The sequence below is a fragment of the Lacerta agilis genome, chromosome 8, assembly GCF_009819535.1.
Source record: "Lacerta agilis isolate rLacAgi1 chromosome 8, rLacAgi1.pri, whole genome shotgun sequence".
Lineage (NCBI taxonomy): Eukaryota > Metazoa > Chordata > Lepidosauria > Squamata > Lacertidae > Lacerta > Lacerta agilis.
The window spans coordinates 36,270,737-36,289,515 of record NC_046319.1 but is presented as its reverse complement, the minus strand read 5'-3'; the positions used below and the strand labels follow the sequence as shown (position 1 = coordinate 36,289,515).

The 18,779-nt window shown below is 43.2% G+C and overlaps 1 protein-coding gene across 7 annotated transcripts in view; it reads left to right on the top strand.

Annotated features, from left to right (window-relative positions):
• GSE1 (Gse1 coiled-coil protein) overlaps nucleotides 1-14,588 on the top strand; it is a 385,949-nt gene extending 371,361 nt beyond the window's left edge. For all 7 annotated transcript variants that reach the window (XM_033156928.1, XM_033156929.1, XM_033156934.1 and 4 more), the window contains 8 exons: nucleotides 1,597-2,189; nucleotides 4,796-4,908; nucleotides 6,367-6,637; nucleotides 7,748-7,855; nucleotides 10,314-10,688; nucleotides 12,083-12,352; nucleotides 13,352-13,455; nucleotides 13,590-14,588. In XM_033156928.1, the coding sequence (XP_033012819.1) occupies nucleotides 1,597-2,189; nucleotides 4,796-4,908; nucleotides 6,367-6,637; nucleotides 7,748-7,855; nucleotides 10,314-10,688; nucleotides 12,083-12,352; nucleotides 13,352-13,455; nucleotides 13,590-13,724 (1,969 nt within the window). In that variant the 3' untranslated portion in view covers nucleotides 13,725-14,588. The remainder of the gene's footprint in view (nucleotides 1-1,596; nucleotides 2,190-4,795; nucleotides 4,909-6,366; nucleotides 6,638-7,747; nucleotides 7,856-10,313; nucleotides 10,689-12,082; nucleotides 12,353-13,351; nucleotides 13,456-13,589) is intronic.
• Nucleotides 14,589-18,779: the final 4,191 nt, after the last annotated feature.

The following is an 18,779-nucleotide window of genomic DNA, read 5'->3' as shown; positions in this document are numbered from 1 at the left end:
GATGGAATTTCCAAATCCTACTCAGCAATATAGGCAACTGATAACAGTGGCTGGTGCCCACTGGGACTGGCAAGGCAGAGAGACCAGAGCCAGTGACGGGCAGAGCCAACTAACTCTAGTTTTGTCTCTATCCTCTTCCTTCCTGCTGAGTTCTATAAGGAGTATCACTGAAACTAAGGAGGAGGAAGCTGTCAGGCAGGTCGGGGCTGGCTGGGGGCAGAGGTTGGTGGAGCACTGCCCTGCTCAACCTAACGGTACAGCCTCTACTGCTGAATGAGTGGCCTTGACGAAGTCTTGGATTCTAAGTGAGGGTGGCAGATCAGTTAGAATAATGAAGAAATTATTGTGCTATAGAAATGAGACATGAGTGTAGATGCGTTGACAAGGTGTTTGTGTGCGTTTTTGTGTTTCCTCTTACCTAGTTTCTGCTGCAGCTAGTCCAAAAACCACTAGGTGTCACCCCAGTCCCAGCCTCCCACAGATACAGATTTGTAGGTACGTACAGTGGTACCTCGCAAGATGAATGCCTCGCTAGACGAAAAACTCGCTAGATGAAAGGCATTCGCTAACGAAAGGGTGACTCGCAAGACGAATTTTCCTATGGCCGTGACTTGCAAAACGAAAACAATTTGCAAGTTTTTGTTCCGTAAGACCGCGCTTCCTCCGACCGTGCTTTGCAAGACGAAATTTCCGCTATACGACAACACTCGCGGAACGAATTAATTTCGTCTTGCGAGGCACCACTGTACATATTCCCAGCCAAACTGCCCTCCAGTGATAGCTTTATATGAGAAATCTGATGCTCCAGGTTGGCCCTTCTGCTTTTGCAGCTCACTGCACAGGCCTTGTTCAGGTATAGCAGAGGGTGGACTATATCCCAGTGTGGAAACTGGGCTGTGTAATATCTCAGAATGACATACTGCAGGCAGGCACAAGACAACTCTTCCTGTCAGTCTTGTCAGTCACTTTATTTACAAACTACTCTCCTGCACACATTACACTCAGCAGTTCATAACAAAGCACTGACAAAACTACAAACACAAAAATAAATACAAATTAACTCCCATAGGAATTAGCAGTAGATTCAGTGTCCATCACTCACATTAGAGAGGGTTCCATGAAGAACAGCCTGTCATTTTTCTGACCACAGAGCCTTCTGCTACATACCAAGATGACACTTGGGCCACATCCGCACCATGCATTTAAAGCACTCTTAGAGCACAGTCACAGCTTCTCCCAAAGAATCCTGGAAACTGCAGTTTGCTAAGGGTGCTGAGAGTTGTTAGGTGACCCCTATTCCTCTCACAGAGCTACTATTCTGAGACTGGTTTAACAATCAATCCCAGGGAGCTCTGGGGATTGTAGCTCCATGAGAGGAAGAGGGAATCTCCTAACAACTTTCATCCCCATCAATGCACTGCAGCTCCCAGGATTCCTTGGTGCAAAGCCATGACTGCTAAAGTGGCAAAGTAATGTTTTAAATGTATGGTGCAGATGTGGCCTTAGAATGCCCTTCAGCCACAGTGAAAAGCACTTATTTGTAGAACTTACCTTGCATGCTTTGTTAATTAATTGTACCTCTATCCTTTTTTGCAGATCGGGACCAAACCGCCCTGAACCAAGTAGTCGTGACCAACCGCAGCATTTTGGAGGCCCCCCTCCGCTTATCTCTCCTAAGCCTCAGCACCATCCTGTCCCCACTTCCCTCTGGAACCCTGTCTCCTTGATGGACACTTCTGAGGCACGAAGGATACAGGAAAGCCACCCTCTCCCAAGCCACAGCACCCAGTATGAGTCAAGTCGGCAAGCCATCCCCCTTGTGAAGGTCGAGCGGGTGTACTGTCCAGAGAAACTAGAGGAAGGGACTAGGAAAAGAGAAGCCCTGGAGAAGTTCCAGCCTCCTCGGGACCCTGGTGGGGCAGAGCATAGTGGCTTTTCCCATGGGCCCTTCTTGGCAGAACTGGAGAAGTCCACACAGACCATATTGAACCAGCAGAGGGCCTCCCTCTCACAGGGTGGGCAGTTGGTTGACATGAGCTTGAACGCCAAGGCAGGCTCACCCTATCGGCATCCATTACCCAGAAGCCATGACCCCATGTATGTTTACGACGAGTTCTTGCAACAGCACCGGAAGCTGGTCAGCAAGCTGGACCTGGAGGAGAAAAGGCGGAGAGAAGCCCAGGAGAAAGGTCAGTGCACAGACCCTTTGTGGAAGGCCCACCATATATCCAGCACTCCGGAACGCCTCCCCTCCAGGTGTTGTTCCTGGAAAAGGGAAGGCTGCACAGTGTTTTTAAATGACTTCAGTTTTGGAAGTAGAAGTCTCAGTCATCTCAGGAAAATAGGAAACACAGGAAGCTCTGCCTTATATTAAGTTGGACCCTTGGTCCACCTAGTCCAGTGTTATATGCACTAACTGGCAGCAGCAGGGTTTTAGGCAGGCACTCATTCCAGCTTTACCTGGAGTTGGTGCCAGGGATTGAATTGGGGACCTTCTGCATACAAGATAGTTGCTGTACCACTTAGCTAAGGCCCATCCTCTGCAGCTTTCTTACAGAGAGCAGTAAATAACGTAACTGCAGAAAAGCAAAGGGAGGTGCTTGGAACTGTCAAGAGGCCACACAGCCATCATGGGCTCTCAGGTGAAGGAAGTCTCTGCCAAAGAGTCCCTACAGCAGAGCAGTATGGTTTGGTTAGTACCAAGGAACTTGTGTGAAAAAGAAAAAGGTGTCCCTCCTTCAGATTTGATGTTTTTCCTTGTGCCAGGCTAGGGGCGGGGGGCATTGAGAGCTCACAGCCAGTGTGTGCTTTGGTAGTAGGGACCCTGCTAGCCTCCAGATGCCATCCTTTGTAGCCAGGTGTGGACTTGGTAGGGGCACTTTTTAAAAAACACGCTTTTATGTTGTTGTTTTTAAAAGCAGCACAGAACTGCAAACTTGGGTTGCTCAACGCTTTTTTAGCAGGCATACAGAAATTCCTAAAAGTGGATTCAGGAACGCATTTTCCTCATTGTGCTGACTTTCCAGTTCCCATTTGGAGCTGGAGACATGTCCAAAGAGTAGGTTCAGTCATTCCTTGTCTAACACCTTGCTTTAAGCATTGTGTCACTACTGACTGATTATAAAAATGTAATACTTAGTATAATAGTAATATTTAACTGGTTTTCTGCTAGAGATTAGTAATATAATCTCTAGTAATCCAATCTAAATCCCATACCTGTCAGAATTCATCCAGAGATCCACTTCCATTTGTATCCTATTGTGTGGTGTCCAGAAAAAGCACCCTGTTCAAATTGTCCTCCTGATTGAGAAACCTGGAAGAGCAAATACTGAATACACCAGAATTTAGGAAGAGATCCACTGAAGCCAGATTAGTGTGCTGCTGCCTGAAGGATGAGTAAAAGTCTGTATCTGAGGCTGAGATATTCTACTCCTTGATTTGCATAAAGCTTCTCTAGTAGACAAGTTGCCTCATTTGTCCCAAATTAAAAGCATGGCTTGAATTTGTAATGTCTAGAAGGAAGAGAGTAATGTTCAGGGAAAACCAGCCTTTTTGGGGTTTTATCAAAGCCCCAGTAGCTTGGATCACATATCAGAAATGGATTGACCCTCTAACGTGGCAGGCTGCTCCCTTTCTCCCCATCCACTTTGCCTGCCTTGAGCATACTGTCCAAGTTGCTCCATAAATCCTGTCTCCAGTTAATAATTGATGAAATGAGACTAATAAAGCAGCTTTAAATATTAATCTGGAATGTAAAACCAGAGTGGGATTAGCAAACAGGGGGGGAAAGCAAGGCACTTAGTTGGGAAAGGTGAGTTTGGCACACAGGTTCTGCAGTTTCCATTGTGTGATGTTACTGTTTTCTACTTGTGGCTGCTCACATCCCTTTGGGCATAAGTCATCTTATTCTCTCTGCCTTCTAGATGCCTCCTCCTCCTTTGCCTGCCCCACTAACCTATGCCAGCTAGCATCATGGTTAGCTGCTGTGCCACTGGGAGCATGTGATGGTGGCATGCCAGAGCATTAACAGTGGCTGCTCCTGCAGTACACAGATGCGCTGACTGCAAAGACTGGGAAGCATGAAGGACTGAATCTAGGAATCTGGCATGCAAGCCTGTTCAGTACAGGGAAGAGTCCTGGCCTGATCATTAGCACCCCACCATGTTCATCTGCCTAGCACCTCCTGGTTGCCACATGCACACAAGGCAACCAGGCTTCTCACTGTTTAGCAGGTGCTTCAGAGCACCAGGGCATTCACAGCCAACTGCCTCCTTTTATGGGCACAGCAGCCATACATCTAAGGGACCACAGCACAGTCATTGCATTGCACAAGCAGCTGGCTTCCACTTGCCTACCTCTTGAGCTTTTCATTTCCTTTTTTCTGGTCAAATTTGATCTTGTTTTGGATAACTGCGTTTTTTGTTTTTTGCTTTTTGCAGGAGGCAGAATACATACAAACCTCAGTAGGATTCTGTGCCTGTTTTCCCCAGACATGTACAGGAGGCTGATATCTTTCCTGAATCAGAGGCCCAGAGAACATAGTCTGTTTCCCTTGCTATAACATTATCAGAACAGTGATGACAATTCATTCAGCTGCTCCTGAGAACAACCCACTAGGATGCAAACAGTCCTCGTGGTTGGGCCCAGCTTTTACTCTGAAGCATATTCCATTATAGACTAGATCGTGTCTCTTAGCCACAGGAAAACAAAAACAAAACAATGTCGTGATGATGCTAGGTAAAAGATTTGCAGCTTCCCGCAACCTTCAAGTTGGCCTTCTCTGCTTTGTGTACAGGTTACTACTATGATCTGGATGACTCCTACGATGAGAGCGATGAAGAGGAAGTGCGAGCCCACCTGCGATGTGTTGCAGAGCAACCCCCATTAAAGTTGGACACCTCCTCTGAGGTAAGCCCACCTCTTATTTCACATAATACTATGGACAAATTCTGGTCCATAATGATTTGCAAGAGTTGACAAGTCTAGCTGTGCCAGGTAAGATCACTTGCTAACCTAAAACCAAGAACTGAACTTTGCTAACATCACACTACTATGTCTTTTAGAGCAAGGATGCTTGAGTTGAAAAGTGGGAGTCTGTGACGTTCCAAATATAAATGATTTGTTCAGTATCTCAGGGCAAATTCCAATCAGTGCCACAAATCCCAAGTTCTTGCAAGTGGCACTTCCCCCCTACCTCCTTCAGCTCTGTGTATTTTTCCAGGCTGGGGATTGAATGCTGGTCTCAGCCTGGAAAAGTTCCTAGAGTTGAAGGAGGAAGTAGAAAAGAGTGACTCTTCCCACTTCCTCCTTCAACTCTGTGGATGCTTCAGTCACTGCCTTCTGAGTCTCAAGAGGGAAGAGCACAGAGTAAAGAGCCAGCAGGAGTGGGTAGGCTCAAATGCAGTTTATCGCTTTTTTATTAAAGAGGTAGCAACAGTAGTACATATTAGCTATCCTACCCGCCTTCCTTATAAATGGGCACTGGTATACCGTATTATCTCTTTTAAAAAATTCAAAGCACACTTTCACTTGCATGTTTGTTAGAAAGAGGATTTTAAAAACAACAACAAACGGTTGGCTAGTGCTCTGTGTTTGTGTGAATGGGTGGGTGTTTTTTGGGGGGGGAGAAAAGTGGAGGTAATGGACGTCTTAACTACCCTCACCCACTCTTACCACTCCACAAGGAATGCAGCCCTCAAGTTCAAAAAGTTTGCCCACCCCTAAGTTAAGCACAGGCACATTCTACCTATTTTCCCTTCTTCTTCTTCTTCTTCTTCTGCTTCTTCTGGCTGTGTGAATATTGTCAAGTATTTGGATATGCCATTGATAACTTACCCCCTTTTCTGTGCAGTTGGCCTAATATAAGGCAGGGGTGGGCAACTCCCAAGAGACTGCGATCTACTCACAGAGTTAAAGACTACCCCCGTTTTTGGGGTGGTGCAGGTCAAAGTTGTTGAGCTTTTTTTAGGATGCAAAGCCCTTTTTTAAGAAGGGAAGAGGAAGGCCCCATTTTGGGGGGTTGCAGGGCAAAAATGTTGAGCTTTTTTTAGAGGAGCAAAACTTGAACTTGTTGAGCTTCTTGGGGGGGGGGGGTGAGCCAGTGATCTACCGCAGACGTGCAGTGATCTGCCAGTACATCACGATCTACCTGTTGAATGTGCCTGCTATAATTAATTAGGTAGCTAGGTCTTTCTCTTGAAAAGAGAACCCTTTACTGAGCAATGCAGACGTCCTGCAGTTTCTTTAAACACAATGATAGCACATACCCCACCTTAGAACTAGTATCATGGAAACCCTGGTTGATGTATACCTTTAAGCAGGAGAAAAAGTCTCAATGAGCATCCCTCCTTTGTTACGCTCTTCCAGAAACTGGAGTTCCTACAGCTTTTTGGACTGACAACCCAACAACAAAAGGAGGAGCTGCTGACTCAAAAGCGGAGGAAACGGCGGAGAATGTTGCGAGAGAGGAGCCCCTCGCCACCTAGCGTCCAGAATAAACGCCAGACGCCCTCTCCTCGTTTTGTGCTCTCAACACGTTACAGCCCTGATGAAATGAACAACAGCCCAAACTTTGAGGAGAAGAAGAGATTCCTCACCACCTTCAATTTAACCCACATCACTGCTGAGAAACGGAAAGGTGAGTACAGTATTGGTTTGTGGGAAGATGGGTAGAAGATCTTCCAGGGTGTGAGGGAAGTTTAAGTGGGTCAAAGGCCATACAGAGGAACATCTCAGTTCTGTACCTCCTGGAATCTGTTGAACAAACTGCAGTCTGCAAGCCAGTGTGTCCAAGGAATGGAGAAAAAAATCATGCACTTTTGTGTAAACTTGTATATGAGAGTTAAGCGTCATGTGAAATGGCCTCTTGAAAATTGGACTGTAGGCCACTTGACTTCTCAAAGCCTCATCTTCCAGAAGCAACCCACATTACAACTAAAGGAAAACTCTGGATCTGGCCTTTGTCTAGTGCCAAAACCTGCCGCTGCCCTGCAGTTGTTAGACGGCAGTGTCTTAAGAAAGAACAGCTTAACCTTGAATTCAGTACTCTGGTGCTTAAAAGCTTGCACCAGCTGCCCACATGCTGCTGAGCTAGGTTCAAGGCCCTTAACAAATTAGGTCCAGGCTATCTTAAGGACTGCCTGATCCCTTATATCCCTACCCAATCAGTGAACTCTTGTGGGGTGTCTCTGTTAGTGTTCCCCCATGGCTCAGATGCATGGTTTGTAACTATTAGAAGCCATGCATTCACTGTTGTGGATCCAAGCCTATGGAAATCCCTTCTGAGATTAGACAGACACCTTCCTTTCCGAATGTCGGGCACATGACTTAGGCTTTCTTGGTCCAGCAGGCATTTTAAGGTAGTGTTTGGTTATTGCAATGAATTTTTATTGTTTTATTTCCCATGAAGGGTTATTTTTTATGTGTACCCCATAGAAATGCCAATGATTAAGCAGTATATGTCTTAAATTAGAAAAAAAAATACAATAAAATACAGGCCTTTATAACACATTTGTGAGGATTAGTGATGGTATATGTGTGATGCTTTGGTAACTCTTAAAAACTGCAGTATATATTCTGAGAAAATATGTGGTATTAGATTTTCTTATTAAGAGCCAAGAGCAAAAAACGAACAGTTTTACTAACCAGGACTGGAGAGAGCTGATCTCTGGGACTGTGTATCATTCCTGCCTCTTTCATTTTGCCTCTGAGCAAAAGTTAGTTTTGCTCACTGCTTCTCATCTTGCAGATAAAGAGAAGCTGGTGGAGATGTTCCATGCCATGAAACAAAAAAGTGCCTCCACAGCAATATCAGTGAAAACCTCCCCACGGGACAGTCCTAGTAGCGTCCAACCTGGTAAGTGGCTATAAATGGCAACTGTGTGACAACAAGGGATTGGTGCCTTCTTGGCTGGGGCTTCTTGAGGCTGAAAGATGTCCCAGTGGACTTGATTATCCTTGTCTGTGACTTTCTGCTAGGGTGAACCAGGCAGATTAAGTCCAGGGAGACGTTTTGAGTGCCCGATTACAGGAGTGTTGTTTGTCTGCCAAAACAGCATGTGGTGTGCTTCCAAGAAGTGGATGTGCAACACAAACCTGTGCACATTTACTCAAAAGTAAGCCCCACTGATTTCAATGAGGCTTACTTCCAAGTATGTATAAAATGAGTTGCAGCTGCCGCCATTACAGAAACCTCAAAGGGGGGGGGGTGCCCCTTGTGTCTCATTATCTCCAACTGCTTCTTAAATAACCCAACAATAGGCACATGCCAGAAGCTGCAAGCTCAGGAGGGCTGGGTTGCATGTAACTTCCTACACTGCAATATAGAGCTCGCACAGTTTTGGTGGGAGGTATTTGCATCTATTTATTTTATTTTATTTGAAAGCTTTTTCTAAACCATTTAATATTTCAAAAATATCTAAGCAGGGCAAGCTATTTACAGTGTAAAAATATCCATTAAAACAAAAATACAACTTAAAACTAATAAAAAGTATAAAATGCCCATTTTTTTCACTGCCCTATTATTTTGTGTAGGGTGCAGAGTATAATTTCTAAGTGAATGTACAGAGCTCTACAAGGGCAGGTAGTCTTTCAGGTAACCTGGTCTCGAGTTGTTCAGGGCTTTACAGAGGTCGTGTGCCACCCCCACCCCCCGTCTCTGCCAAGCAGTCGGAAGGTTCCAGGGAGTTGCAGGCACTCGCCTAGGGTCGTGTTTCCATTGGGAAATCAAGGCACACCAAGACTAGTGTCTTTAAGAAATGTTTTATTTTACACATATTTACACCTAAAGCTTTCAATGGAGGGGTTCCCCCACTGAGAGAAGTGAAGTTACAGGGAAATAGGCACAGGGCCTTCTCGGCAGTGGCACCCTCCCTGTGGAATGCTCTCCCATCAGATGTAAAGGAGATAAATAACCATACAACTTATAAAAGACATCTGAAGGCAGCCCTGTATTGGAAAGTTTTTAATGTTTGATGTTTTATTGTGTTTTTATGTGTGTTGGAAGCCGCCGAGGGTGGCTGGGGAATAAATAAAACTTATTAATAATAATTTATTACTATACCCAAACGGCATCCCCCATGGCTCCTCTGATAGCTACAGCAAGCTTGGGTCCAAAGCAGCAGCCAGTCATGGCTCCCAGTCTGTTGATGCAACCTCCTCCAGCCAGTGCTTCATGGAGTTCTTCCCAACTTCCTCCTTCTTGTTGCCAGCACACCTTGCAAAACCAAAAACAAAAACAAAAAAAAACCTCTCCTTCCATCTGCTCACCCACCCCTCTTCCCCAGACCTGTTGTTGCTTTTTACAGGACACATTTTTCCTGTGTGATGTCACACCTCCTGTAACCTGAACCTCCCAACACTGCTATTTCTTCTGCTAACACACAGCTGCAGGTGGAGGGGGAAGGACAGCACCTGCATGGTCAATTGTTCTTTAATTGCCTGGCACTTAATTCTCCTTCTAATTGCATTCAGCCTGTAATTTAAATCTAATGTCTGGCATCTTCCCTTCATACTCCAAAAACTCAGCTAAATTCTACCCCTTTATTCATTTCCAACATTCACTAACTCTAGCAGTTCTGAGTGCCCTTGCACCCCCAAACTCTGATACCCCAGATCTGTAACAATATGTTAACAACACATTAGCACGCTTCCTCAAATGAGGCAGCTTATTTGTGCACACAGATTTGCTTGCCTTGAGCGAAGTTGTTGTTTCCTCCCATGTTCAAAGTCTTATAGCTACCTCAAGGTAAATGTTGCAGTATTCTTGGAGCAGAGCAACCAAGGGATGACATGTCAGCTGATTACAAGTCCCAATTTGCACTTGACAATACGTCATCAAAGTCATTGTAAGAGGTCTTTGGAAGCATCTGCTATTATTTTAGGAAAGAAACAAATACAGTGGTACCCCGGGTTGCGTACGTAATTGGTTCCGGGTTACAGTTTGTAACCCAAAAAGTACGCAACCCAAACAAGCGCGCGAAAAACCCAGAAGTAGCGGTTTGCACATGCGTGAACTGCACAGAACGCTTCTGCACATCCGCACGTTGCGCACACTCCAGGTTGTGCTTATGGGTTACTGGAGTTCATAACCCAAAAAGTACGTAACCCGAGGTACGACTGTACTCACCCAAGTTATGCATCCCAACTGAAGGAGCATTTCTGTTCTACTTCTTTATGCCAGAGAATTAACATTAACTCCACGGAGTGCAAAATGGTAATTTGTTTTTCAGAACCCTTTTGTTCAGTCACGCAACTCTTGACAAAGGGAATTGGCTGCCCTGAGTGACTTGTTTGTTTTTCTTTCTTTCCCAAAGAGCCACAAGTACAGCAAACTGCTGTGGATTCTGAGAAACCAGTCAGCATTGCTGCTGCTTCGCTGCCAGACTCCCAGAAGACAGCTGAGCCCAGCAGAATGGAACAGCTACGACCGCATGAATTTCCAAGGTCCAAGGAGCCAGCTCCTATCTCCGCAGAGAAGCCTAAGTTGAGCGATGGGCACATGGCCAAGAAAAGCCTGAGCATCCTTAACTATGTCCGAGGTTCTTTGCCAAAGGACATCCCTGTGCCGTTATCACACAGTATGAATGGGAAGAACAAGCCATGGGAGCCCTTTATAGCTGAGGAGTTTGCACATCAATTCCACGAGTCTGTGTTGCAGTCCACACAGAAAGCGTTGCAGAAACACAAAGGTAAATGGCAACTTGTAAGGGGCAAGTATTGCCAACATCCTGCCAGAGATATATGTGATTGAGTGATAAGGGACTTTCAGCTTATGAGGGTCAGTTTTTGAGCCCAGTTTGTTATTGGTTTCCTTGCTGCTTGCATAATTCAAGTTTTGGATATGCAGATTTTACATGGATTCATTTTAGATAGGCCTAGACTCTACACAATCCAGTTTCAATGTTTAGTAAAGCCATTGTGGAGATAGTTGAAGTATGTTCAATGTGTAGTGCATTCCAAATAGGAAAAAAAATAGTGATCATTATGGGGAATAGAATCAGTGGAGTGCCTGGTATAGATTTCAACCCAATTCATACTTGGAACAAATGTTGTATGCCCACATAAAACTGTTTACAGACATTTAATATTTTCGGTATTATCATTTGCTTCTCTTGCTAGAATAGCTTGAATGTTTTTCAGTAGGCAGTAGTAAATACGATAACTTCATGAAATGCCCTGGAAATACAGTTCACATAGTGAAAAGCTCATTAATTTCAGTGGACAGAAGTGCAGAATATAAAGTTGCTACAGTGTGTTGGCAGCAGCTGTTAGTCAAAAACGAAATAAAAAAAATAAGGCAGCCAATAGGAGACACCAATTCAGCAGCTGAAGGTATGGGCCATAAATGTTTTCACTGACTAGGTCTGAGATAGTAAAATCCCCTGAAAACGTCTCTCGTACTGAATACAGAGCATTAATCTTGGTGACATACCTTTCCTCTGAGATAACATCTTGAGTAGAAATTGTTAAAACTGTTAATGTCCCTTTCAGCAGTCTTATTTTGAAAGAGGTGGTGGGATATTTCTTGGGCACTTGATTTAAGCTTGGCCATCTGAACTCCTAAATTCTTATCTACCTCTCTCTGACTGCTCTGTGACCTTGACAAGTCTTTTGGTCCTTCCCACTCCCCAGAATTCCTCAGTGGTTTCTCTTTTTATTTTCTTTACACTTCCCCCGAGTGTGTGTGGACTCCATCATTTGGGTCTTGCTTTTAATAGCTCCTTGTGGGTGATCCTTATAATTGTAGTTGGAACTTATTCTGCTCAAACATTAGAGGAAGTTGCAAGGATGGGTTAATGTGATATGTAAGAGCTTGTTGCAAAATTATTTCTTGCAGAGAATTTGCTTTCCCCAGCAGTATATGTGTCATTTGCTTTAGCTTAACTTATCTTCCACTGTGGGTGCAGGTGCTTACAACAAACTGGTTTCTCATCCCAAAGCAACCATGTATTTTCTCCAGAGTATGGGTAATCCACACCCTTGATATGTAAGTGGGAAGGTGGGCAATAAACTTCAACCATAAGTATTCGTTAAAAGGGACATGCAATGCAGATGTTTTACCTCTTGCAATGCTGGCTTCTAGGAAATGCAGTGGCACACTCCGCAGAGCAGAACCACAAAGTTGATGCCTCCATTCATTATAACATTCCGGAGTTGCAGACTTCAAGTTGGGCGTCTCTGCCACAGCAGAATGGCCAGAAAGACTCCCAGCATAAGGGTTTAATACCCCCAGAGCATGAAAAGGTCTCTGACTCAGAAGAGGAGGAGGAGGAGGAGGAGGAAGAGGAGTATCCCAGACCCAAATGGCAGGGGATTGAAGCCATCTTTGAGGCTTACCAAGAACATATAGAAGGTAAGCTGCACTGATTCAGGAGATCCCTTGCCTCGTGATGCAAAGTGAAAAAAGTTGGAGCAGGTTATTGCTGTTTACTTTGCTCCAATCTTAGCTATTCCTGTGTGAACATATGCTTTGTGTTCTTTGTCAAGATCAGAAGAGTGTTTTGTCCTGGTAAGAAACACCCTGTGCTTTGTGGACACAAAGTTGCCTTGGATCAGTTTTTCCTTTTCCTTTTCTGTTAAGAGATTTATTGTACAGTCAAACCTCGGTTGTCGAACGTAATCCATTCTGGAAGCCCGTTCAGCTTTGGAAATGTTTGACAACCGAGGCACGGCTTCTGATTGGTTGGAGGAGCTTCCTGCACTCAAGCGGAAATCACATCGGACATTTGGCTTCCAAAAATGTTCAAAAACTGGAGCATTTACTTCCAGGTTTTCGGCCTTTGGGAGCCGAAACGTTCGATACTGCTTTAAGTTCCTCAGTGCCCTTCATTTCTCGAGAAGCATCTATCATAGTTTAAGACAGGGCAAATTTCAAGATACTTTACAGTACTGAGTTTTTAAGGTTAATACAGACTTACAGATGCTCTCCACTTCAGTTTCACTGGTCTGATTGCATAGTGCAAGCATGCAAGCTCCCAAGAGAGAAAGCCACTGCTTGGCTTACCATGCTGTCTGAACATGGGTTCGTGGTTGAGTTCTCTCCAGGCTAACCATGAGCTTTTTAAATCAAGGTTTGTCCTATTATTTACAGCTCATGGTTTTTCCAGGAGCTAAACCATGAGGTTTGGGTTCATATGGCTCAATAAGCCAAACCATGGGTTAGTATAGCAGAACAACCAGGGGAGGAACAAAGCAGCCATACTCTTCTCTCTAGGAGCCTGCATGCTTATGCATTTGCACTGAGCCGTGGTCTGGCTTAGTGTGATATACAAACCAGGCCTCTTGCATGAGGAGTTTGTTAGGAACCTAGCCTGGTACTGAAAAGTGACAAATTGTCTAAATTTGATTGCAGAGCAAAATTTGGAACGACAAGTGCTGCAAACTCAGTGCAGACGCTTGGAGGCCCAGCACTACAATCTCAGTCTGACTGCAGAACAACTATCGCACGCTATGACGGTGAGTGTGGATTCAACACCGATTGCATCACAGCTGTAATGTCATTTTTTCTGTTCTGTGCTTCAGGAACAAAGTCCATTATTGTGGTTATACTAAATCATGTTACTTGACATGTCTCTTCTCTTCCTGTGCAGGAACTAAGGAACCAGAAGCAGAAGATTGTCTCTGAAAGGGAACGACTTCAGGCCGAACTAGATCACTTGAGAAAGTGCCTTGCGTTGCCTGCAATGCAGTGGTCTAGAAGTTACTTCAAGGGGTATCCCAGGTGACACTCCCTTGTCTAGGCCGAACATATAGTATAGAAATAATAATCTATTTTATTACCTGGAATATTTAATATTTTTCACTGGGAGGTTTGAAGCTTAAACATAAAAGAGAATGTGCCATGCATGGAGTAATGGACCGTGGAATCCAGGAAAATCCAAATCCATCTCTTGAAAAGATGCAACTGAATCTTTTTAAGCCTGTGAGTAACTTGCTTAGAAGGACTCTAGTTTTGGTTAAATTTGAAAGGGTTATTTTCCTTCTGCTTCCTCTTCTGCCTTATAAAAATACTGTTTTAATCCAGAGATTCCAATGACACTAACATCCATCTCCCGTTGAAGGGGCCGGCATTATCTCCATACATATGCTCCTTTTTGTTGCCATATAAGTTCAATTGTTATACTTTGGAATCTGCCCATTTTATTTCTGAAATACAGTTTCTCAATCCAAGAGGAGACAAGGTACACATCAGTTTTTGTTAGAATGAACTGGATATTTTTGCATACAGAAATAATTATCTGCAGAGTAGTAGGCCTAGCAGAAGAAAATGCAGCTTCCAAACTTGACTTCCCATGCATCTATCAGCTTTTTGCTGGAAATGCATTTCACTTGAAAAATAAAAGTGAATAAATAAACTGAAGGTACCTTTTTATTACTGGGGAGGGGAGGATGTACAGAACAGTGATATACATACAACACACACACACACACAGATTATGTACCCCAGTGGGTAGAATTTTCATACAAAGATTTTGCAATTAAAGAGTGAAGAAGGTGCTTCAGCCTTGTACTGTGTATATATTTAAAAATGTTTTGTATGTTTTTATTACTTTAATTATTGTTATAAAAAGCTTGCCATTTTCAATATGTTTCTGCTTTTTTTTCTTTTTGGCAAAAAGATAGCTTGCTTTTAGTGTTTGTACTGCTGCTGGTCAGGACATGGAAAAAATATTGAAATGTTTTTTTAAAGAATTTTAAGGAAAAAGCTTTCCACTGGGGCACGTGCTATCACTTAGGCATTTTGCTATGCATAGCACCAGTTTCTGGTACAGTAAATTCTCCTGCGCAACTGGAGTTTCTTTTCCCCATTTTCCCCTGCCCTGCTACCCCTTTTTTCTTCAAGCGCTTGGAATACTGAATGTCATATGATCTGTTGCTATTGAGAGAAGATCTTAGGGACTACACTATCAACACTAGTGGACAATAATTGGCTTTGTTCATTTAACCAACACCACTCAAAATCATAGCACTAGCAGCATCAATTATGTGAGGCTTCCAAAGAAGGAAACATTATTCCAAAAACAGCAGTTAATACAAAGGAAGGAAAATATTGTGATCTGTGCCTGAAGCTGTTTTGTTTCCAACCTGCTTCATATACAGACCCAGCAGCACAGAAGCTACTTCTGGCAGTGTGACCCTATTCCAGAAGAATGCATCTGTACATGAGACCATGAGGGTAGTTTTCAGGGGTCTTTCACACCTGACTGCCAGTGCAGTTTGCATAGCATTCAGTTGACTTACCCACATGGTCATGTTATTCACATGCCATGCACTCCTGCAGCAGGAGGGTCACATACACTAAAAAAAGGTCCCAGGCTCCTAGGTCCAATGTGTTGGGGGCCCTCAGCCTTGTACTAAACCCAGGAGAGATTAAAAAAAAAAGTTTTACTCAAGTCATTAATGTCCCACTAAGGCCATATGTGACTTATCTTATTCGGCCCATGTAGCTCCTGCCAAAATTTAGGACTCCTCTGACTGGTTATCAAGAGCTAGTTTGGATTAGTGTTTTCTTTCCATATTTAAGTATTAAACAACATTTTCATACACAGTCCTAGCAGGTGGTTTTGCTATCCTTCCTTATAATCCATGCATTTAAATTTTAAATTGGCAGCACTAGAAATTAAAAGCAAGGTGGATAAGCCAGACATCCATTCACCAACTGATATTTGGTCTACAAACATGCTCTAAAAAGCTCAAAGCTTTGATTTTTAAAGCCTAGCCTGGCAAAGCAGGTTCTCCCTTTGCTTTGTTTATCAGTCTGGCAACACCAGTCTTTTGTGATGTATGGAAGCACTGTTAGATTAATCTACGTCCCTTTAAGGGAAGCCTAGAATCAACATTATAAGGGATCAGGCACATTATTTTATGTGCACCACTGATCTTTCACACTTGAGGGGATTATATACATAAGCAAGGCCCAGCCCTCCCAAGTTTAAAATTCTTTCCCCTTTGCCTTAACTATTCAAGGCCTCACCAACCAATATTTGCAGAATGTGTGGCAAAAGCACAATATTTTGACCAGGAATTTAATATAACCCTGGGATTTGTAGCACCTTTATAGTCAAGGTTCACTGAATTTTGTCATCCTCTTTGTATTTTATAATTTTAGTAGCTGATGTGCAATGTTTTTTGCTGTTGCTATTAAAAATTCTCTTTCCCTGAATAATGACAATGAAAGGCAAGCGGGTGTGCTCTTGTAGGACTCTACAGTGGCCAGATGCAAAGTAAAACAATGCTTCTATCCTTTTAAATAGCTGTTTAGAAGTAAATTCAGCTGGTGCAGTTTCCTCACCACTGTGTGACAAACCTACACCTGCCACAATTCCCTTTTCTATGCAACTCTTAAGAATACCAAAGCCCTGACCAGCCTCCAGAAGAAAGTTTATCTATTATAACAAGAAAGAAACCTAGAGCAAATTTATGGACCTGTGTGACACAATGTCCTCTTCCTGAATGCAGAAAGAGATTTTTTTTTCACATTAGCAAGTGATCCTTCAAACAGCTAAAGCTGCCAGTTTCTGTAATAGTATTCTGAATATCCTTCCCTGATGTACTGAGACAATCGGCTCTTTTGGAGCATGAAAGAAAAGAGCAGAAAAATGTAAAAGTCACTCATATTTCCCCCTCTGAATGTCAGATCATTATCACCCATTTGCCTTCAAAGAAAAAAAAATACCTGATTGTCGTTAATACTATTTCATTCCATAAAATAGGTTTTGCCAAAAAAGCAGAAAACAAAATTATACCTTGAAAACTTGTTTTAGTTGCAACCCCCCTAGGTCAGCTGAAAAGTATCAAAATAAGGGACCACAGGAATACTCAGTTTGCAGTAGTTTCAGTGCTCATTCTGGCCATTCAGGTTTCAATATATGACCAGAGTAAAGTATTTATGTGAAGTATTGACAGAAGGCAACAAGCTGGGTGGTGGTAATGTAGAAAGTCATAGTTTAATTAGGAAGGTGTTACGGGAACAAAGATGGGATAAAACATTAATGGCTCTACTAATTTATTTCTGTCCAAATAATTATACATCCACTTTCAAGCTGTCAAGGTTGAGTGTTAACGGAGGGTAATTTGGATGATATTTCCATACCATGTCTATCAAATTGTTGCAGTAGCAGTGTCTTTCAAGTCAGTGTAGATTACAGCTTTTATATCCTAGTGTTGGCAATAGACAGGGGCAGAGGGAGATGGGCATAAAAAGGAGGAGGCCATTGCACTCATTTTTCTAAACGTAATTGCACTATGTGTATCTTTTTCCTTCAACTGAGCGGAATGTGGGCTAGACTATATGGGAAGATGCTTGCACCACGCTGCTCCAGCTTTTACAAGCCCAACATGTGCTGTTTAAGGACACACGTTAGAGCCAATTGGCTTTATTTCTATATATCTACATACAAGAGTAAATAATGAATGTGCACTTACTCAAACTCCAGATTCAGTGGTACACAAGCTGCGAGATCAGTCACAATTTTCCATTCAGAACAAGCCTGCGTTGTCTGAAATACATATGTCTTTCCCTCAAACAATGCAAAAAAGCATGAAGGCAGAGAGGTTAGGAGGTGCTAGTATGAAAACTACAGTATCCCATCTTGGAGCAACCCGTCTTTCAAAACATTCTCCTTTTCTACAATGATGGGAGTCAATTTCTTCTCCCACCTACCCCATCCACCCCCAACTTTCTGGCCCACTGCTTAAATTCTCAAGACTGTCCCATTTGCACTCCGTTGCCCCCAGGGCCATGCTGACTGGTTGTTGTTATAAGAAGTGCAGAATTTCTCAAGCAACTAAACACAGAGCATGAAGGGAGAGCAGGAGGATAAAGCCCAGACTGGCTGGGGCAGTTTAGATGCTGTGAGACAAATTAAACCTGTTTTAAGTGTACTTGTTTGAATTTAATGTAATGTAATATATTTGTTGAATGTAGTAATTAGGTATTTATGAATATATTGCTGTAATTTCTGACAACATCCAAAAAATAAAATGTTCCTAAATCATGACAAAGGATTATTTTCCCAGCAGCCCCAGTGGTGGATAGAAACTACACCGACTGTATAAATTAAAATCTGAAGTGTTAACTATGCTTAAAGACACAGATCAAACCTTTCAACACAATCTGGCATTTTATACAGTATTCACTTATGAAGGCATCATACTGCCATTGCCCCAACTATACACTAAGCTAGTTTATTATTCCCCACTTGGATGAGCAGGCAAGCTAGAAACTTGCAGGAGCTAGAACATACACAGCCACCCTAGGACATGAATTCCAAAAGCTAGCACTAAGCTGAACTAGCTCACAAGTCAGCACTAAGTAATATTAGAGAGCACAAAATATGGCAGAAGATGCTACTGAAGAAACAAACCGTTAGAAATCATGACTTTGCATGAAGTATGATTAATGGATTCCTCAAACAAGGCAAAGATTGTTACAGATTAAAGTACTACGCATTTAAGACTGTTGAAGTGGTATGGTATACAGTCATACCTCTGTTTGCATTCGCTGCAGGTTGCGTTCAGCACGGGTTACGAACGCGCCGAACCCGGAAGTACTGGAACGGGTTACTTCCGGGTTCGTTGCACATGCGCAGAAGCACGAAATCGCGCTTTGTGCATAAGCACCGAATTGCGCCGCGCACATGCACAATGTGGCGCTTCAGGTTGCGCGCTGCTCATGTTGCGAACAGGGCTCCAGAACGGATCCTGTTCGCAACCAGAGGTACCACTGTATATTCTCCCATTACAAGCAACATCTATCAACATCATCAATAATGTTACTT